Source organism: Henckelia pumila, chromosome 2 (assembly GCF_033568475.1).
Source record: "Henckelia pumila isolate YLH828 chromosome 2, ASM3356847v2, whole genome shotgun sequence".
In the NCBI taxonomy this organism is placed as follows: domain Eukaryota; kingdom Viridiplantae; phylum Streptophyta; class Magnoliopsida; order Lamiales; family Gesneriaceae; genus Henckelia; species Henckelia pumila.
In genome coordinates, this window is record NC_133121.1 from 166,275,068 (window position 1) to 166,297,264 (window position 22,197).

General features: G+C 37.6%; 3 protein-coding genes across 4 annotated transcripts; 1 reads left to right on the forward strand and 2 right to left on the reverse strand.

Annotated features, from left to right (window-relative positions):
- Positions 1 to 3,217: 3,217 nt before the first annotated feature.
- LOC140884915 (probable calcium-binding protein CML29) lies at positions 3,218 to 3,822 on the reverse strand. Its single transcript, XM_073291806.1, has one exon. It carries the CDS (start codon positions 3,803 to 3,805, stop codon positions 3,338 to 3,340), a length of 468 nt encoding a protein of 155 aa, XP_073147907.1. The 5' UTR covers positions 3,806 to 3,822; the 3' UTR covers positions 3,218 to 3,337.
- Positions 3,823 to 4,677: 855 nt separating this feature from the next.
- Positions 4,678 to 16,406, reverse strand: LOC140884316 (mitogen-activated protein kinase homolog MMK1). Of its 2 annotated transcripts, XM_073291035.1 has the most exons (6): positions 16,001 to 16,404; positions 15,774 to 15,903; positions 14,825 to 14,962; positions 6,435 to 6,767; positions 5,123 to 5,303; positions 4,678 to 5,027 (listed from the first exon to the last, which is right to left on the reverse strand). In XM_073291035.1, exons 1-6 carry the CDS (start codon positions 16,204 to 16,206, stop codon positions 4,852 to 4,854), a joined length of 1,164 nt encoding a protein of 387 aa, XP_073147136.1. In that variant the 5' UTR covers positions 16,207 to 16,404; the 3' UTR covers positions 4,678 to 4,851. The 2 variants fall into 2 exon arrangements, with proteins under 2 accessions (XP_073147136.1, XP_073147137.1); XM_073291036.1 differs by lacking the exon at positions 14,825 to 14,962 and having other exon boundaries at positions 16,001 to 16,406.
- Positions 16,407 to 18,301: 1,895 nt separating this feature from the next.
- LOC140878886 (uncharacterized) lies at positions 18,302 to 21,791 on the forward strand. Its single transcript, XM_073282511.1, has 3 exons — positions 18,302 to 18,463; positions 20,905 to 21,125; positions 21,239 to 21,791. Exons 1-3 carry the CDS (start codon positions 18,302 to 18,304, stop codon positions 21,789 to 21,791), a joined length of 936 nt encoding a protein of 311 aa, XP_073138612.1.
- The last annotated feature ends 406 nt before the right edge of the window (positions 21,792 to 22,197 follow it).

Consider the following 22,197-nt stretch of genomic DNA (forward strand, 5'->3'; position numbering starts at 1 on the left):
CATCCTTGAAGCAACAGCTCAACTCAGAGTTTGAGATGAAAGATTTAGGAGAAGCAAAGAGAATTTTGGGCATGGACATAATGAGAAACGGAAAAAGACAGGAGATTCATCTGAGTCAGAAGAATTATTTGAGGAAGGTAGTTTTGAAGTATAACATGAATCAAGCAAAATTTGTCTTGACCCCTCTGGGACAACATTTGAAGCTATCTGCGAATCAGTTACCTGAAAGTGTGGAAGACAAGATGAAGATGGCTGGTATTCCATATGCTAGTGGAGTGGAAAATCTCATATATGAAATGGTGTGTAGTAGCCCTGATCTAGCAATGCAATCAGTGTTGTGTCAAGATTTATGGCTAATCCAGGTACAAATCATTGGAAATTAAAGCTCTGAAATGGATTATCATATATCTCATAAACACAACTGGGCTGGGGTTGAAGTTTTAGAAACAGCAAGATGGAATTGATCCGGTGGTTGGATATGTGGATTCAGATTTTTCTAGGAACTTAGACACGAGAAAGTCATTGACTGGATATGTGTTCACCTTTTATGGCACATCGATCACTTGGAAGTCTAATCTACAGTCAGTGGTTGTCCTTTTTACCACTGAGACAGAATTCATAGTTGTCACCAAGGCCATAAAAGAAAGATTGTGGTTAAAAGGGATGATAGCGGAGCTTGGTGTGAAATAAGATCAAGTTGTAGTACACTGTGATAACAAAGTGCAATACACTTGACGAAACACCAAGTCTATCATGAACGATCGAAACACATAGATGTAAAGATGCATTACGTCAGAGATGTAATTGAAAAAGGAGATGTGAACCTTGTGAAGATAGCATCAGAAGAAAATCCTGCAGATGTTATGACGAAGTCACTACTGTATGCTAAGTTCAAGAAATGTTTGGACTTAGTTAATGCGGTGATTGAAAATTAGCCTATGGTGGCTAGATTGGAGAGCAGCATTCAACTTGAAAGAATCAAGGTGAATATTGTTGAATTGTGCTTCTGTCAGATTGAATGAGAATAGAGAAGAGATCAGATCAAAGTACAGTGACCAGATGAGTTCAGTGATCAGATGAGTTCATGGTCAGATCGAATACTGGGATCAGATCAAAGTTGATGGTCAGATGAGTTCTTCGGATGAGTTCAGGCAGATCAATTTCTCTAGTGCTGAGACTTGGTTAGAAGTCAGATGAATTATCCGTGAAACTGTAAGCTTGAAGGCAGATCGAAGTACGAGAGCAGATCAGACTGATGTGAGAATACTTATCGGGTTGGACCATGTTGACTTTATAATTGGGTCGCAAGTTGCTGACCTAAAGCCCAAGAAGAAATTCAGTTTATTTCTCTATATAAGCAGATGAAATATGACCGTAACAAAAATAACAGAAAATCAAATTCTTCAACCTCCAGAAAATATTTGAGAGAGAAGAAAAGAGAGAATTCAGAGGAGAGAACTGGGGCGCAGATTGTGACGGAAAGAATTCAAGGATAAAAAGCTTGAATTATGTCTGTATCTAGCGTTAGATTTTTTTCTGGACTGGTTCTATAATAAGCTTTTGGTTTTGAGCTTGAATTTCTTCTGTTCATGATTAATAAAAGTGTTGTGTTCCTCTCCCGTGGATGTATGCAAATTTCTTTCCGAAACACGTAAATACTTGTGTCATTTATTTACGTTCGCGTGAGGTGGTGTTTGATCTGTGTTGTGTGGTTCATCATTGGGATTGTTTTCTTGTTGTTGATGTGTGTGTTTGTTTGGTTAACTTTCTCGGAATATCGAATTTTTCTAGTTGATTCCTAACAGATGATGTCGGAAATTTCCATCGGGTTCGATCTGGTAGAATGGATCTTCAATTCCTCTGTTGAGCAGGTCGGGTCGGGTATGGATATATCCTGCACAGACAGAAGCTAGGTTAGGGGGCGCCGAAGGTGTTTTCGGCGTGATCTCTCCGATGCCTAAGTCAGTGCTCAGAAAATTGAGAGAGCGGTAAAGCGAGAGAAAGTATGTAATGCGTGAAGATAAGAAATGAATGTATAAAATCATGAATAATACCTATATTTATAGGGGTTAGAGGGGTAGGTTACCTTGTTGAGATAAAACTTGCATGGCAATAGGACTCCGTATTCCTTGGACAAATCCCGGATATGTTGCAGCTTATCATTATCTATTAGAGATTTGCAAATGAACAAATCCATATCATCTATATCGAGTTCCACTCAGACTAGGAACATATGAGCTCGGTCCATTGGGCCAGCTCGGGTCGACCCAATGGACCCAAGTTGGGTCAGAGCAATAGATTCTCTCTTTGGTTTTGAATTAGCCCTTTTATATAGGGCGAGGACCTGCACCCATATGCTTTTGCTTAGGTACATAATAATGATTATTATAAATGAAATCCCCCGCTTGAACCGGGTTCGGATCGAGTCAAACCCTTAATATTTTCTGGGAGTATCCGATTGGATTTTCCCACAGACGGAAAGCTGCTCTATAATATTTATTTGTGTTTTGATACATTAAAAAGCTAGTGTTTTGTTATTATCTTTAAATAAAAATAGAATAGTAGAAACCCAAAAGTCATAAATTCTAGTTTTCGAAAGAACACATGTAAATTTTATGAATAGAGCTTTTTTTAAAAAAAAGTTATTTTAGTTATGTGGTTTCTCCAACCAAACGAAATCTTAATATTTTTTGTTTTTATAATTATTTTTTGAAAAAAATATTATAGCCAGGCTCCCAAATAAATTTATAATCTCGTACGGTTCATAAATTATTATATTTTATTTTATGTTGTACTCATAAAAATAAAATAAACGAAATTTAATAATAAATTATCGAAGTGGCGTAAGTGCATTTATTAGGGGTATAAGAAATTCAAATGCATTTTTTTCATAATAAGATGAGATATTAAGGGAGTGTTTGCAATCACTAAAAAAAGTGATTGTTAGTTTTTGGCTTAAAAAAATTATTTTTGTGTGTTTCTTAAACCTAGATTATGTGTTAGATTATGCTTAACTTAATTAAAATCCAAAAGCTAGTCATGTGATGATTATGATTTTTCAAAAGTGATTCTAATAAGAAGGTCATTGTTAAAATCATTCTAATCACTTATTTATCAAACACTACCCAACTTTGATTTTTAGATTTTCACATTTGTTTTCAAACACTACCAACTTTTGATTTTTCTTAACTTTTTTTATAATTTATAAATTAATCAATTCTACAAAAGCACAATCTATTGCAAACACTCTCTAAAAAGAGGATAACATGCAACCACAAACTGGATTATTTATACTTATTTTACATTATATTTAGATGAAAAAAAACACAAGTAAAATTCAAACAAGTGCATTCACAATCAATTCCAAATCTTGAAAACTTATAGTTCCATTCCCATCTCCACCTATAGAAGCCACAATATCTTCACAATCATCCAAAGACAATTCAATCCCCACATTCTCTATGACTTCACACAGTTCTTCCCCTGACACCAAATCATCCCCTTTCAAATTCAGTTCTTGCAAACCACTTTTAAGTGCACCCGCGAAATCGCCGAATGCCAGGTTCTGCACGTTCAAATCGAGGAACTCCGATATGCTCAGTAGCCCATCTTTGTTTGTGTCCCCCTTCTGCATCATGTCGTCGATATCTTGTTCACTTAGGTTGTACCCAAGTGATCCCATGATCCCGTTCAGTTCTTGAACGTTGATCGAACCATCGTTGTCAGAGTCGAAGGCATGGAAGGCCTCTACGAGCCTTAAGGCATGCGTTAGCGGCTCGATTTCGGTGAGGATGGAGTGAGCCATGGAGGAATGAGGTTGAGTTTGAGGTATGAAGAGTTTATATAGTGGGGAATATATGTGTTGCATGGTGGTGGTCTTTGTCAAGCTTGTCTTGTGGGCTTCAATAATGGTAGAGCATTGATTCTTATGCTTAGGATGTTCTATTCTCATATTTAGTGATATGGAATAGAATTTTGATTATTCATAATCTTTTCCAAAGGTTTATTGTTCCTTGATTCGTACGAGCAAAAATAATTTTTAAAAAGGTCTTCTATAAATATCTATAATGAAATTTGACAGGTTGAGTTAATTTTTAAAATTAGCTTTAGTTTTGTTGAAGTTCAATTATATCTTTTAGGTCATTTTTATTTCTTAAAAAAATAAATAATGCATAACGAAATAAGTTCATTTTAATTATTTTGAAAAATGACTAGCGCTAAAGTCGAGAATTAAGGGCAGCTACACGGATTCCACGAATTAAACAGAAATTAAAGTATTAATCTGGCATTATCAATTTTATTATGCAGGTACGAAAGTCAAGGGCAACAGAAAATTGAAAGATGAATTTTGATGTTATCGCACGCCAACAAATAGTTTATCTTGTTGGACGTTAATTCAGAGCCCATAAAAATAGGTGTTGTTTAAACCCAATACGAAAAAAATATATGTTTAAAAGTTAAAAAAAAAAATAACTTAAAAGTTTTTTTTTAATTAGGTTTTTAAATTAAAAGCTCAAACTAAAAGCCTTCCTGGACACCTAAGATCACCAGGACAAATTATCAGCGCCTAGGGCTGCCTAGGTTGGCCGACTAGCACTTTTTCATTGCGGTCGGCCGGGTCCTAAGCCGATTTTTAGAACGTTGGAAACTTGAGTTACATTATCAATTCCACAAAATTCCAACAACCTGAACATTTTGAGCCCAGAAAGCTTATACAAAACCAGACATAATTCCAGTAACAACCAATTCATAACTTGCCAAATGTATTCTAAAATCGAATCCGTCCATGTTTTTGTTCAATAGATATGTACATAGATCGATCAAAGATCAAACAAAGCAAATGACAACTATTTACAGAGGCTGATAATCGGGATTGAATGCAAGAGCCTCCATGTAAATCAGCTCCTTCATTTGTTCTTCGGTCAGAGCATGCTGCTCAAAGTCAAAGCTAAAAGGTGTCGTGCAAATAGGCTCATCACTTATATCGTGCAATGAGTTCAGATATGGATGCGCCAACGCATCTTCAACTGATATGAATAAGTGACAGCACAGAAATTTCTAAGATGATGAGAAAAGTTTAAATTCAATAAATCAATCATGGTAGGACAAAGTTCCTTACTACCTGTGATCCTTTGTCTGGGATCGAATGTTAGCATCTTCTCAACAAGGTCAATAGCGAGAGGGTGGACACGAGGAAACTTTTCGGTACATGATTGACGACGATAAGGAGGGAGTTGCTGGATGTATTTTTTAGCATTATCATTCAGACACCCCATTTCAGATTCTGATGGGGTACCGATCAACTGCAAAGCAACGAAGAACCTTATTCACAAGTAAGCATGGTTCTATGAGTTGGTATAAATATATACATAGGTGAAAGTTTTTAAGAGAATCAGTCCATTGCATAAGCATTACCTTAGTCGAGACACCACGGACAGCAAAATAGTTTCACGCATGCTCCAAATGTAATAAGTAGGACATTATTTTATGTTTATTTTATGGTATATATGTACAATTTTAAAATAATGTTACAGTCCTAAAGGAACCATATGATTTCCAAAACTACTTCTCTTTGATGTATATATCACTTCACTAACAAATTGTTCCTAATATCAGATAACCAAGTACTTCAACTTATACGATATTATTTACTAGCCAAACCATCCAAATCAACTACAACAACAAGATGTATTTACAGATAATGTTCCTTTCATAAACGAACCATATAATTTCCAAAACTAATCCTGTTTAATGTTATATCACATTGCTGATAAGCTATTCCTGATACCCGATAACTGAGTATTTAACTCGCACAAAATTATTTGCTAGTCAAAACCATCCAATTCAACTGGGTTTTTGGAAGAAGCATAATGCATCCGTACAAAAGCCTATGCAATATATACATATATATGTATACATATCATGTAATCTCATTAAAAAAAAGTATCATGCAATTATCTCTTATATTAGAGATTCTTGAATCGGAAGAATGAGAAATTCTGACCCAATAAAGTCTATATTCACAAGTCCAAAGACAGAAACACCGTTTCGTGAGATTTTGTTATTATGTAATTATTATTTAAGTGCAAATTGCTCAAAAATCCCTAATGCAAACATGTTTTGCTCTGCACTCCCTAGCCACTTTTTTGTACCACAAATTTTGTTAATTTGTACAACATCTTGTATGGTTTTATACCACATATTGTATTGTTTTGTACCACATTTTATGACTAGGGACCCCAAAACAAAATATGTTTGCATTTGGGGATTTTTGAGCAAAATTGCCCATTATTTAATACCAAAAATAATACAATGAATTCTAAATGTAAACTGAATCAACATAGTCAAACACATGTTCATGTCAATGAAAAAAGTCTGAGAATCTCATACAAACTTTGATATTCAAATGGATATTCCAAAAGAATAGATGATACCTCCAAAAGTAGCCGTAGCTGATGCACGTGATCTCTACCTGGAAATAAGGGCTTACGATCCATTAATTCCATGAAAATGCAGCCCACCGACCATACATCAATAGCTGCAGTATAATCAGATGAATTTAGCAAAAGTTCAGGAGGCCGATACCACCTTGTCACAACATATTCAGTCATAAAATCTGTTTCAGATGTGACACGTGCCAGCCCAAAATCACATATCTTTAGGTCACAATTTGCATTTAGGAGAAGATTGCTAGGCTTCAAATCCCTGTGCAGAACATTGGCTGAATGAATGTATTTTAACCCACGGAGGATTTGATACAAGAAATACTGCACCAAAACACGAAGATAACCATTTTACATAAAAAATACTAATAATAAAGAATACATGATTCCACAATCAACAAAAAAAAATTTAATACTCAAGTAGCAGTATGTTGTGGTTATTAAATGTTAAAGAACAGGACTTATCAATTTGAACTCAGTTAACTAAATTTACAAAAGTGCAGTATACATCAACCAAGACCAAGTGTTTAGAGGTCCTTGTGAACATTAGGGCTTATTCTGTTTCATTTTTTTTCGGGGGAGGAAGGCTTGTTGTTACAACTTACAACCACGATTTTTATATAATAGATGTAGATGAACAAACGTGAAAATAAGGCAGAATTACACTGAAAATGAACCCAGAGAGAATCTCTGTACCCTAGCTAAAGCTAGTCCCTAGCACAAGCTAGTTAAGACTCAAGCAAAAATCAGAACGATTCTAACAATCCTCTCTCCACCTCTTAGAACCTCCACCGCATCTCGATTCTTCTAAGTTTATAATTCTTGGGCTTGATTTGGTTGGGCACAATATCTTAGAGCCTCTAGCAATATTTGAGTCTGTAACACTTGTCATGGGCTCCTCGGCCCAACCCAAGAATATTAGTCTATGGGAAATGCAAATAAAATAGGATTCTAAGCTAATTGCTATCTTTTATTCTAGTTTAGTTTGAATAAAAGAGATAATTCCCACCGGATTCTGAGTTAGGATATGATGATCTTTTTATTTTTGGTTAGGGTATGGTTACTGTTACAGAATAATACTAATTAGGTAGTAAATAAATTAGATGGTTAAGGATTGATTGTATATATATTTTCCTAAGTTAGAACTTTCCTTGTATAGGCTATGTGATGTATATAAATACCTATGCCTAGATGAATAATATAACAAGAATCAATTCCCAATTCTTTCTTTCTCTATGTATTTCAACATGGTATCAAAGCCAGAAATTGTGGGAATTTGAAATTCTGAGTGTTTGGGTGAGAGTACAAAGCTGCCGGAATTTGTTCAACAACACCAGTCGTCACCGCCACTCAGAAAGGAGCGTCTGCCGCTGATCAGCAATTTTTTTTTACAACACCCAGTCTATCAAGTGTTGTTTGGGTTCTCTGCAGCCACTGTTTGTCTGGACAGCCTACTGCTCTATTGGTAACTCTGTTATTTTTCACTTCTTTTCTCTGGTTCTGAGTTGTGACCTATATTCTTGTTGATAAATATGACTGAGGGTGACAGATGATCCTCCTAAGGATGATGAATCTAAACGAGTATGGGCACGAGAGGATGCTCGTTTATTTCTCCAAATTCGTAATTCTATTGATAGTGAGGTAATTGGTATGGTAACTCACTGCCGCACTGTTAAAGAATTGATGAAGTATTTAGACTTTCTGTACTCTGGAAAGGAAAACATCTCTCGTATTTATGATGTGTGTAAAGCATTTTACAGGGCAGATAAGGGTGACAAGCCTCTTACCAAGTACTTCATGGATTTCAAAAAGACTTATGAAGAACTAAATACATTACTTCCTTTTAGTACAGATGTGACAGTACAACAAATTCAGTGGGAAAAGATGGCTGTGATGAGTTTTTTGGCTGGTCTTCCATATGAATATGAGACAGCCAAGTCACAAATTCTCTCAGGATCAGAAATTTCTTCTCTTCAGGAGGCCTTCAGTAGAGTTCTTCCTATAGAGAACTCATCACCTTCTCAGCTTACTCAACCGAATAGTGTTCTTGTGAGTCGTGGTAATTACTCATCAGGAGTTGGGAAAGCACAACAAAGAAATGGTGGTAATCCAAATTCAGGTTCCAACAACAACGGCACTCGTGATCCGAAAACAGAAAAAATAATTTGTCACTATTGCCATAAACCAGGCCACATCAAGCGTGATTGCCGAAGATTGAAGAGAAATCAATCTGCTCATGTTGCATCTACCTCTGAAAATTTTGTCACAATATCAGCCGAGGAATATGCTCAACTGATCAAGAATTCATCCCAGCATTCATCATCTCAATCTAATTCCATTACTGCCATTGCCAATTCAGGTACACCCAAAACATGTCTTGTTACCTCCTCCTCCAAATGGGTTATTGATTCTGGTGCCACAGATCATATGACAAGTAATTCTGCTCTCTTCTCTACATTCCAGTCACAAAAGTCTTCTAATCCTGTTACCTTAGCTGATGGCTCAACTTCTTACGTGGTTGGGACCGGAACAATTCGACCTACACCCTCACTATCATTGTCATCTGTTCTTAGCTTGCCTCAATTATCCTTTAATTTGATTTCTGTTAGTAAAATTACTCGTGGTCTGAATTGTTGCGTCTTATTTTTTCCTGATTATTGTGTGTTTCAGGATCTTGTGACGAAGAGGATTATTGGTAAAGGACATGAATCGGGAGGCCTCTACATTCTTGATACACAAGTACCAAAACCCATTGCTTGTCCTGGAGTCACCACCTCATTTGAAGCACATTGTCGTTTGGGTCATCCCTCTCTTCAAGTATTGAAGAAACTGTGTCCTCAGTTTTCAGATGTGCCATCGTTCAATTGCGAGTCTTGTCAGTTTGCTAAACACCATCGTCTTAGCTTCAGTCCTAGAGTCAATAAACGAGCTACTGCTCCTTTTGAGTTAGTTCATTCTGATGTTTGGGGTCCATGTTCTGTGGTTTCTAAGACTGGAATTCGATATTTTGTTACTTTTGTTGATGACTATTCTCGAATGACATGGTTATATTTTATGAAAACTCGGTCTGAGCTGTTTTCCCATTTTTCTAGTTTTTGTGCTGAAATTCGAACCCAACTTGGTGTGCCTGTACAAACTTTAAGAAGTGATAATGCTAAGGAATATTTATCAGGAAATTTTCAAAATTACATGTTTCAACATGGTATTCTTCACCAAACATCGTGTGTTGATACACCATCACAAAATGGTGTTTCTGAAAGAAAGAATAGACACCTGCTTGAAACGGCCAGAGCCTTGTTATTTCAAATGCAGGTTCCCAAATATTTCTGGGCTGATGTTGTTGCCACATCTTGTTTCTTGATTAATAGAATGCCTTCTTCTGTTTTGTCTAATGAAATTCCTTTCTCTGTTCTTTTTCCTAACAAAGCATTGTTTCCCATTCAACCCAGGATATTTGGTTGTACTTGTTTTGTTAGAGATGTCCACCCCCATGTTACTAAACTGGATCCAAAATCTTTGAAATGTATCTTTCTGGGATATTCTCGTGTACAAAAAGGTTATAGATGTTATTGTCCTAGTCTTAACAGGTATCTTGTATCAGCTAACGTGACTTTTGTGGAGCATACACAGTTTTCTTCAGAACCTATTCCTCAGGGAGAGGATGACGATTTGCTTATCTATCCAGTTATTCATTCTTTGGCTCCTCCTACATCAATCTCTGTCAAACCGGCCATTACCCAAACCTACACTCGCCGACTCAGATCTTCTGCTCCTGCTACTGAGTATACTTTTGCACCTGTCCCCGAACCTCCCAGTTCATGTTCTAATGAGCCAGTACCTTTAGCACAAGATCCAGCACAAGATCCGGCCCCCAGTGATGATCTTCCCATTGCTCTTCGGAAAGGTAAACGTACATGTACGTATCCCATCTCGTCTTTTGTGTCCTATAATCATTTGTCTCCTTCTTCTTATTCTTTTATTGCATCCATAGATTCTGTGTCTATCCCTAAAACTGTTCGTGAAGCTTTAGGTCATTCTGGTTGGCGTAATGCTATGATTGAGGAGATGAATGCTTTGGAGGATAATTGTACTTGGACCTTAGCAGATTTGCCAGTGGGAAAACATACTATTGGATGTAAATGGGTGTTTGCAGTGAAAATGAATCCGGATGGCTCTGTAGCTAGATTGAAAGCTCGTCTTGTTGCTAAGGGCTATGCTCAGACATATGGAGTGGATTATTTTGATACTTTTTCTCCAGTGGCTAAGCTTACTTCTGTCAGATTGTTTATTTCCATGGCAGCCACTCATCACTGGCCTTTGCATCAGTTGGATATTAAGAATGCTTTTCTTCATGGAGACCTTCTGGAAGAAGTTTATATGGAGCAACCACCCGGTTTTGTTGCTCAGGGGGAGTATGGGACGAAAGTATGTCACCTTCATAAATCCTTGTATGGCTTGAAACAAAGTCCTCGTGCATGGTTTGGCAAGTTCAGTCAGGCTGTTGAGACTTTTGGTATGCATAAGTGTAAGTCCGATCACTCTGTTTTCTACAAACACTCTGATAGTGACATCATTCTATTAGTTGTGTATGTAGATGATATTGTCATTACAGGCAGTGACTCTGCAGGAATTTTATCTCTAAAAACCTTTCTTCACACTCAGTTTCATACCAAAGACCTAGGAATGTTGCGTTATTTCTTAGGTGTTGAAGTGACCAGGAGCAAGAAGGGAATATTATTGTCTCAAAGAAAGTATGTGCTTGACTTGCTATCTGAAACAGGAAAGTTGGGAGTTAAACCATGCAGCACCCCAATGATTCCTGGCATGCAGCTCACTAAAGATGGTGATTTATTTGAAGATCCTGAAAGATATCGAAGACTAGTCGGAAAACTGAATTATCTCATTGTGACAAGACCAGATATTGCCTACTCAGTCAGTGTGGTAAGTCAGTATATGGCATCTCCAACCATTGATCACTGGAAGGCTGTGGAACAAATTTTATGCTACTTAAAAGGAGCACCTGGGCGTGGAATTTTGTATGCTAATTATGGTCACACTAGAATTGAGTGTTTCTCAGATGCTGATTGGGCAGGATCTAAAGAAGATCGAAGATCAACTTCTGGATATTGGGTTTTTGTTGGTGGAAACTTGGTCTCATGGAAAAGTAAGAAACAAAATGTAGTCTCACGATCCAGTGCTGAATCTGAGTACAGGGCTATGGCCAAGTCTGTTTGTGAAATCATGTGGATATATCAGCTTCTCAAGGAAGTAGGTTTCGAGGTTTCTATGCCAGCCAAGCTATGGTGTGATAACCAAGCTGCACTTCACATCCCATCCAATCCAGTTTTTCATGAGAGAACTAAGCATATTGAGATTGATTGTCACTTTGTTTGTGAGAAAATCCAGCAAGGCTTGATTTCTACAGGTTATATGAAAACAGGAGAACAGTTGGGGGATATCTTCACAAAGGCACTCAATGGAGTTAGAGTTGATTATCTATGCAACAAGTTGGGTATGATTAACATCTATGCTCCAACTTGAGGGGGAGTGTTACAGAATAATACTAATTAGGTAGTAAATAAATTAGATGGTTAAGGATTGATTGTATATATATTTTCCTAAGTTAGAACTTTCCTTGTATAGGCTATGTGATGTATATAAATACCTATGCCTAGATGAATAATATAACAAGAATCAATTCCCAATTCTTTCTTTCTCTATGTATTTCAACAGTTACCTTTATCTTAAATCATTGCACTCCTATATATAACGGGGGAATGAATAATGAAGGATATCAGGAATATTATTCATAATCTTGTGCTATGATATCTAAAGTGCCCTCAGAAAATGCGTTAAAACCAAGAAATCAAGAGGTTATCTATAATGAGCCTCAAATTAAAAACACTATGAATTATGATAAGCCCATAAAATGTCCCATAACTCGGGACCATAACAAATTGGTACAAAAGCAAGTCGTTATAGGGGATATCCACGTTTTTCAAAGAAAATTTGAAGCCTTTGTAACAAGGTATTAGAAGTACAATGCAGTTGCAAGAAACGCTAGCAAGCTCTTCTGGATAAGTTGGACGAGATTTCCAAATGTCTTCCACTGTCTGTCATGAGCCTACATTGCACCAATATGTAAAGTTCAAGCCCGAGAGATTATTCTCCTACTAGTAAACATATGCACATATAAATTAATTTTTTTTATCTAAACTATAGTTTTATGCTTGAGCATAACAAACTTTTGTATAAAATATAATAAGATTTGAGTAATTTATATTTAATATTTTTTTTATTGTTAATTTATTATTATTTATTTTATTTAAAAAGAATTATAACAGTTATATGGGGTAAGGGTATTTGGAGACAAAATTTGGTATGGCATAACCTACCAAAAGTATTTATTATCTATGCTTTAAACTTAATAATATAGAAGAGATATAGAAGAGATAATCTTTAAATTTATATGATTTGTTGGTATTTTATACTTTATTTAAGTTTTAAATAAATAGGATCATTCCACAATCAAAGTGATCTTTTATTTATGTTAGGATTTGAATTTCTTTATTTGAATCATTTTAGTGTGATTTATTAATAAAATTATCACGAAAATTATTCACAATATTGTGTTATGGCATCTTAGGTTCTCTTTAACGAGCCTTAAAACAAAGGGATCGAGAGGTTCTCTCTAACGAGCCTCGAATTGCCAATAACGATATCAAAAACCATGGGAACATAACACTGTCTATCGCTTGCTGCGACCAAACCAAATGCATAGGCAAGCGAGGACAATGGCGGCTGTATGGAAGGTATGCACGACCAGCAAACCAAGGGGCTGCGAGGTAGTGAACCAGAATGTGGCAGCACATATGTGCCCAACCCAAAACACCAAATGGGATTTCCAAGGCACGATTGGCTGTCAGATCCACTAAGATGGCTAAATCGTATTGAACATTTCTTTCGGAATCAACAATCACCGGAAAAAGACAAGCGTGGAATGGATTGTTTTTATCTTGAGAATGATGTTCAACTCCGGTTTTTTAAGCGGAAACAAGATCATCTGAGGTTACCCTTCCCCAATGGCGGAGCCAGGATTTCAGCTCCACCCGGGCTAAAAAAATTTTGCGAGAAATCCAAAAACCATGGAAGCTGAAAACACCGATTTTTGCAAAAAAAACAGTAAAAGTTTTTATTAAAAAAACCAGAAAAAATCGCATCAAAATTAATTACAAAAAAATTAAATATTTCTCAGCGTATATACAAATTCCATCATTGTTTGGTCGATATATACCTTATAAAAGTGGGAGCATTATAATGTCAGAGAACTTTAGAAGATAGAAAGTAAAGAATATGGCACTAAGACAAGGATAGACATGAAAAACAACCTATTTTTTGTTTTTTTTTTACTAGTTTTGAGAACTAAAAGGTGGGCTATTTCATTTCTTTAATTGGGCTAACCAGCCCCAAAAATAACACTTAAAATTCCTTTTTAAAATTTTTGGGCCATATAAAAAATTTTAAAAAAATTTCAGCCCGGGTGGCCCAATACCTACCTCTGTCATTGCCCTTCCCTCATGGTTGAGGACAACCATGATGAGTTCTCAAAAGGAGGAGTAATGTCATGGGATCCTCTGCCCAACTCAATAAGAATTGTCTATAGGAAATCCAAATAACATAGGATTCTAGCTAATTAATATCTTTTATTTAATTATTATCTTTTCCTGTTTTAGTTTTGAGTAAATGAGACGATTCTCATAGGATTGTGAGTTAGGATATGATTATCTTTTAAGATATGATGATTTTTTTTATTTTTGGGTTAGGATATACTTATTTTAAATCATTGTACTCTCCCATATGTCGGGGAATGATTTGACAAAAGATATCAATTCATATTCTTGTATTACAAGATCTAAGGTTCTCTCCCAAAGAGTCACAGTTGGGAGTCTTAGAACCAAGAGATCAAGAGGTTCTCACTAACAAGCCTCAAACTTAAAACATCATGAATTATGATCTGCCCATAAATCCCATAATGCGATCTATAACTCGAGACCATAACAGGCTGGAGTTTTATTCTATTTATGGAAGAAAAGTCATGAAAGGAATTAGCTCAACTTGTTCAATATTTGAAAACAGATTAAACTTTCAATTTTACCGAGTTTACTTTCTTGTGGCGATAGCTACCAACAAGAATATTATGGATTTAACTGTTAAACTATCAGCCAATTTCCAAATTTTCTCCTCATCCTACTACTTTTTTTCCAACTTCACGTGAACCTTGCAATTTCTTACTCACTAAAAGGATGTGACTCGTGTTTTTTCCCCAGGAATCATGGGGGTGCACGCCATAAAGCAAAGATACAAAGCCTTAATTTAAGAACCTGGCAATGCTCCTCTGACAACCCTTGATTAGAACGGATAATTTGATGGAGATCGGTGTCCATAAGTTCATAAGCGATGTACACATCATTAAATGCCTCTCTCTGAGGGGGTGGAATTATATCTCTGATAGAAACCACCTGTAAAAATAGAATGCTTTGAGAGCGACTAAATGTACTAAACTACTAGCGAAAAGAACACCGATGTGTTTCTCTTTGAACCACAAAAGTCACTTATTCTGGATAGTTAATAAAGGGATATCTGAATTTAGTAACTAACCACTCTGGATGTTGGGTCTCATATTATGATCATTTACGAGAGTGAAATGCTATGTGCTTAATAACATGGGCCAGGAGCCAAAAAATAGAGAAACAAAAAATTTGCAGAACTGCTTAAGCATGCAGCATCTAAATAGGCTGTTGCAGAGTAGGAAATGACAGTCTCCACCCAAAAGCCACTTGCTAGCGCAGCAGCACAGCAGGAGAAAGCACATTCATCTTTTAAAAACGTGCTCTGATATAGGTGTACATAGTTAAAATGCCAGAATTACAAATCCACCATTAAGAAAATGTTCTTTTTAAAGATAATGCCAAGATATCACGGCAAGTTGGTCTCATTCCACCTCGTTTGCTCAAAAGATCTATAGGGCTCAACTATGCTTAAGGTTCGGCCAAGGCTGTTCACACCAATCCTTAAAGTCACACATGAAACCTTACGACCAAGATTCACACCAACCTAATAAACGAAATGTAGTCTCTTTGGCTTGTTCCATTACATTAAGTGACAACAAATTTACCATCCTGCGACTAATAAAATTGATTCTGTACTAACATATATCGAAGAAATCACTTAAGCTCAATGGAATTTTCTTAATTATCGGGGAAAATCTAAGCTGCCTCTGTCATGCCCACCAGAATGCATATACATCAACACAAGTATTGATTTACTAACGTTTTCATGATCCATATGACGAAGCAGCTTTATCTCACGCAGAGTCCTCTTCGCATCAATTTTATTGTCGAAGGCATTAGCCACCTTCTTTATCGCCACATGCTCATTCGTCTCCGAATTCAACGCCGAGCTTCTCAACAAAATCAAATCAATCAGTGCAAATCAGTAATCAAATGCATTGAGGAAAACAAAAAACAGCACAGGCAAATAGATAGAAATCTTGATACCAGACGATGCCGTATGCGCCTTTACCGATGGGCATGATTGGGGGTTTGTACTTCGATGTGACCTCGAAGATGTTGCCGAATATGTTGTATTGGATAAATCTTCCGCCGTGGCTCAGAATCGCCGGGATATGATCAATTGGCTGCGGCGGAGGAGGTGGTTGCGCGTCCGACATCACGGCGTCCCCCGGCTGAGCTCCGTCATCCATCTCCGTCGCTCTTATTTGTCAGATAACACAATTAAACACTCACTCACTTGGCCATTTTTGTATGTGTGGACTTTTTCAGTCCCTTACCAATACTATTGGGATTTGGTCGGCAACAGGGATTAACAAAATTTTTTATTAATGGTGTGTACCTGAATCCGAATTTTGCCAAAAATTGAATCAAACCGTCTCTCATGAACCGCTTGTCATAGTAATTGATCTAAACTTATTTATTTGGTCAAATACATTCCGGAGGAAATTAAATCAGCTTATCGATGACCTTAAACTCGAATGTTCTTGCACTCGAATGTTCTTGCAATCCAATCAGGATCCGTTAGGGAGCTCGGTCAAGCTCCCTCGCCATATTTCCCAGGCCAGCTCGGGAGCTTGCCCTCAGGAGCTCGGGAGCTCGGCCAAGCTCCCTCACCATATTCTTGAGGTCGGGTTGGGAGCTCGGGCAAGCTCCCTCACCATATTCTTCAGGTCGGGTCGAGAGCTCGGCCTCGGGAGCTCGGGAGCTCGGCTCCTCACCATATTCTTCAGGTCGGGTCGGGAGCTCGGCCTCAGTAGTTCAGGAGCTCAGCTCGGACTCGGGTTCAGCAGGAAGCTAGCTTAGCAGGTTGGCTCAGCAACCTCAATAAGTTAGTTAAGATGTTAGGATCAGTTGTTTATGGTGAGTTACGGAGTTCAGCAATAGCTCACTCATCACTCTCCATATTACCCTTTAGGAGGGCAGCAATATATGGTCTTGGGGGTGGCAGCTCAGTTCGGACAAATCGTATCAGTGTTTCCTTTGTTAAGACAAGATTTGGGCGAGAACCCTGGATATTCGGGATTGTAATCCCGGCATTTGAGGGTTCTTGATAAGGAAGGTAAGCGCCAAATCCGGAGCCCTCTCCTATAAATATCAGGTTCACTTTCATTATTTGGATTCTAATTTCACTCGAGTGCACACACCACTCTCTATATTTCGCTATCCTAGCATCTGACTTGAGCGTAGGAGGGGATACGCCGGAACACCTTCCGACCCCCCTTGACACTCTTGTTCGTGGTTTCAAGTCAGCAGCAGCTTATCATCCGTTGGAGGAGTTTCATTAGCTCGGCTAGTAAGCTCATCCAAGGGGATCACTTTATTGGTAACTATCAATTGGCGTCGTCTGTGGAAATTTGAGCTAAGACATAGATATGGCAGGAAGAGGAAGAGGAGTTAGAAATGTGGTGGATATGACTGTAGATCAGCTCAGCCAGTTTATCACCCAAACGGTGCAAACGGCTATTAATCAGAATCAACCACCACCTCCTCCACCAGGAGGTCAGCCCAACCCAATGGATGCGATGTGGAAAGAGATCAGGAGATTGGGTCGGCAGGTTAGAGGTCGACCTGGGTCAGTGCAAAGGGAAAGTTCGTTCTCTAGGGTTATTATAGACGAGGAGCTCCCTGCAAATTTCAAACAGCCCACTGTAGGGGAGTATGATGGGAGTTCAGATCCGGAAGAACATTTGGGGAGATTTGAAAATGCGGCCTTATTGAACAGGTATTCAGACGCGATCAAATGTCGGGTTTTCCCCACTACTTTGGTGAGGTCGGCTCAACAGTGGTTCAATCTCTTGCAACCTAGTAGCATTCGGAGCTTCAATGATTTCAGCTCAGCTTTTGTGCATCAGTTTGCGAGCAGTAAGAGATACTTGAAGACTTCTCTCAGTTTGTTTAATTTGAAGCAAACCGAGGTGGAGCCCTTACGGGAGTACATCCAATGTTTCAACACGGCAGCTCTAGAGGTACCTGCTGCAACTGCTGATACTTTGGTGAACTCTTTCACTCAGGGATTGAGAGGAAGAGAGTTCTTCAAGTCTTTGGTTAAAAAGCCTCCTTTAACTTTTGATGAGCTCCTTAGCCGAGCTGAGAAGTACGTTAATTTGGAGGATGCACAGAGGCAGAGAAGGGTGGAGGGGACATCTAGAATTAAGTCAGGTAGTAAGTCGGGAACAAAGGTGGAAGGGAAAGTGGAAGTAGGAAGAAAGAGGGCTGCGGAAGAGCCAAGCACTCTGTAAGGGGCCTTATCCTTACGTACCTCTTTCAGTGAGCTTGGAAAAAGCGATGAAAGTATGTGAGGAGAGGCAAGTGCTTGCAAGACCACGAAATTCTGAAAGAGGCCCACGGTTGCCTCCATCTGATAAATTCTGCGATTTTCATCAAGAATATGGACATTTCACTAATGACTGTCAGAGGCTAGGTGAGAGTAAGACCCGAAAATATTCAGTAATTAATTACGGAATTTGAGATTTAAATTTCAAATATGAGAAAATATTAATTTGAGAATTTACGGAAGTAGAGATTAAAATTTCGGGTCAAAAAATATTTAATTTGAGGATTTTCGGATTTTAAAATTTTAATATCCGAAATTCTTAAATTAAAAAATTAAAAATATTTGAATTAAATATTGTTGGGATTTAAGATTTAAATTCCGAGTTTCGGGAATTAAAGAAGATTTAATTAGAAGGTAAAACTCGCCGCAGGAATCGGATTGCAATTATCAAAGTTTCAGGGGTAAGGCCCGAGATTATTTAATTTTAATCCGAGAATATTTAATTTGAGAATTTTTAGAGTTTAGAATTAAATTCTAATATTCTTAAATTATTTAGGATTGAAATTGAATTAAAAAGATTAGCCTAGGACTGATTTGCAATTATGCCAAAGTTCAGGGACCAAAATGCAATTTCCTTGCAACTTGCTATGTATAAATGTTTAATGTCTAGAATTTATCAGATTTCTTAGCCAAACTCAGCCAAGAAACCGAGAGGAGAAGAAAGAAGGGTTCCAAGGCCATTTTCAACCTTTCAAGCTTCAAAAAAAATTGATCCGCCCGGTAGAATTTTCGATTGATCATAAATTTGCGATCACGACTTCGAGTGCTACGTTTTGACGTAAGTTTTATGAATTTATATCATATTTGAATTTTATAATGTTTTTAGAATTAAGATTTGATTGTATAAACAGTTCTAGTATACACGACGATAGCATATCTAAGACGGATCGAGAAAAGATCGTCGTTTGGACATGTTTTCGAATTATTGAAGAATTTTGTAAAATCTGAATTTTGGGGACTGTTTTGTACGTTTATGTGCTGCAAACTTGGTGATGTTATAGTGTTCAAGTGGTAATAATATTGACGTTAATGTGTTTGGAATTCCGGTTTCGAACCGTTACGTCGTCGGTTTTGATTTTGATTGAACAATCAAGTCTTGTAGTTGTTTCAGATTTGATGAGATTGAAATGGGAGTGAAAGCTAATGTTAAGCTATGTTATAAATTCATTTCAGAATTGAAGTGTGAATCAGAAATGAGAGCAACAAAGAGCTTGAGTTATCAAGATTGAGAAGAGCAGAATTTTGATAGTTTGTGACTGATCAAGACTTGCATGAGTTCAGATAGTTGAATCAGAATAAAGGTATGAATAGACATTAAATAAGATGGGAAGAATAACTCGAGATCGTTTATGATTATCGAGTTTCCTAAAATCACATACTTAAATGTTTATGAGCTTTTATATGATTTAATTGATATTGTTGCCTTGAATGATTATTGAATTGTGTGTTCAAGATGTTTTACAGTACTATATGATTTAAGGCATCAAGATTATGTTGCATTCATCTTGAACCCTACCTTGAAAAGCATAGAGGGTTGATTGGCCTAGATTGCGAAATGACATATGGAGAACTATAGTTGAGTGACATGGATTGTAGATTCACTTCCAGAGCTAGATGACTTACTTTAGTTGCACCAAAGTCAGGGGAATTGAGATATTTACGCCACCTCGATTGGAAGAGTCGGTGGTCTGTTAAAGATTTTATTTCCCCGGGATCCTAAGAACTATGATTTATTGATATCAGATTTGATAGCCTATTCCATGAAACATGCATTGCGTTTATGCATTAACCTAGAGATTTCTATGGTTTAGAATATGCGTTTATAAATGCTAGCATGTTATTATAAGTCATTCAAGATATGAATGTGTTTATATGCTTGGTATGATATTGTCATAGATGAACAGTTATGCTTTAAAAATTTAAGAATTGATTATGCTTTCATGATTTACATGTAATTACATGTTTTGTGATTTGAGATTATTATGACATATAGATTCAATATGCTATAATGATGTATATGCATGTCGTTCATACTGAGATTTATTCTCACTGGAGTTATCCGGCTGTTGCTTTGTTTGTATGTGTGCATTGCATTAGGTTGGGGAAAGACGAGTCAGACATGGCTTGGATAGCTCGAGATTGAAAGATTAGAGTGGAGACTCGGGTTAAGAAGTAGATTTGTTGTCAAATGTATGTTTAGAAGGTGTTAGATTAATTTGAAATTTGGAAACTTAGACTTGAGTTTATTGTATTGCACCTTGGAAACATGTATGAGAGTTTTATACTTTGAAATGCATGTCCTTTCTTGTATCTTGTATTTAGATCATCTTAGAGTTGATTTGAGATGGTTATTTGTTGAACTACACCTTAGAACTATGCATTGACAACAAAAGAGAAGAATTGGGAATTTTCTGCCCGTTTGTGCGCACCTGCGCCCTGGGAGAACAAAAGTTCTGCCAGATTGGGCGCGGGAACGTTGGCCCCCCTGGATGATTTTTTTTAAAATTAAGCATATTAATATTCAGTTTGAATATGTCTACTTCATTATGCTTAGATTGTTCAGATTGAATCATTATATTGTGATTATGAGATTAGCACCCGAGATCCCCACAGTGAGGAGGTGCAGAAAATTATTTATGAGGATCCTCGAATCAGGGCTGAGCTAACACGAAGGGCAAATACTCCTCGTCAAGGCCGAGCTCCCCAGTGGAGGAATCAGAGAAATGAAGTGAGGGGAAACCAACCTAATCATCAGAGAAGAGCTCCCCCAGAACGGTCAGGAGGATAGGGTTGAGCAAATTGCAAATCACCCCCACATGGGTATGATCCACATGATCTCAGGGGGGGACTATAGATGGGGATTCATGTAGGGTTTGTAAATCTCACAGGCGCAGATTGGAAAATTTTGAAGTGAATCCTCAGCTCAATCATTTTACTGACCCGAACATCAGTTTTGGGAAAGAAGATTTTAAAGACGTGACTATACCTCACAATGATCCTTTATTGGTCACTTTAACTATTTCAAATTATGATGTGGCTCGTATCTTCGTAGACACTGGAAGCTCGGTGAATATCATCTTCAAAGAAACATTGGATCAGATGAAGCTGGAAGGCTTTGAATTGGATCCAATTAATACAACATTGTATGGATTCACTGGTCATGCCTTGCAGCCTTTGGGTCAGATAGTGCTCCCATTGTCTCTTGGGAGTGGGGAGCAGCGTGTCACCAAAATGGCTTGCTTTACAGTGTTGGATTCACCATCTTCTTTTAACGGGATTTTGGGGCGACTTGCCCTGAGTGATTTCCGAGCAGTGGCATCCACCTACCATCAGAAGTTGAAGTTCCCAAGTGGGAAAGAAGTGGGGATCGTCCGAGGTGATCAGAATTCAGCTAGGATGTGCTATGTAAATGAGGTAAAGGTTGATGCAAAGAGGAGTTGAAGAGAAGTGGGGATGGTTTCAGTAGTTTGAGTGCTGAGGATGCTTGACCCAAAAGTGCTCTTAATGTCTGAAGAGGGTCATGAGAAAGTAGAGCTGAGCTCCGGAGCTCAGGTTGTAAAATTAGCGGCTGATCTTAGTCCGCAGGTAAGGCAGAATCTTGTGGATTGTCTAAGGAAGAATCATGATGTTTTTGTCTGGTCTACATCGGATCTCATGGGGGTCAGCTCAAAAATTATGGTTCACCGGCTCAACACTCTCTCAGGAGTTCGTCCAATAAAGTAGAAGAAGAGGCATTTTGGACCTGAGAAAGATAAGGTCATTAAAAAATAAGTTGATGAGCTCCTTAAGGCATGACACATCAAGGAGGTGCAGTTTTATACTTGGTTATCAAATGTGGTCCTAGTCC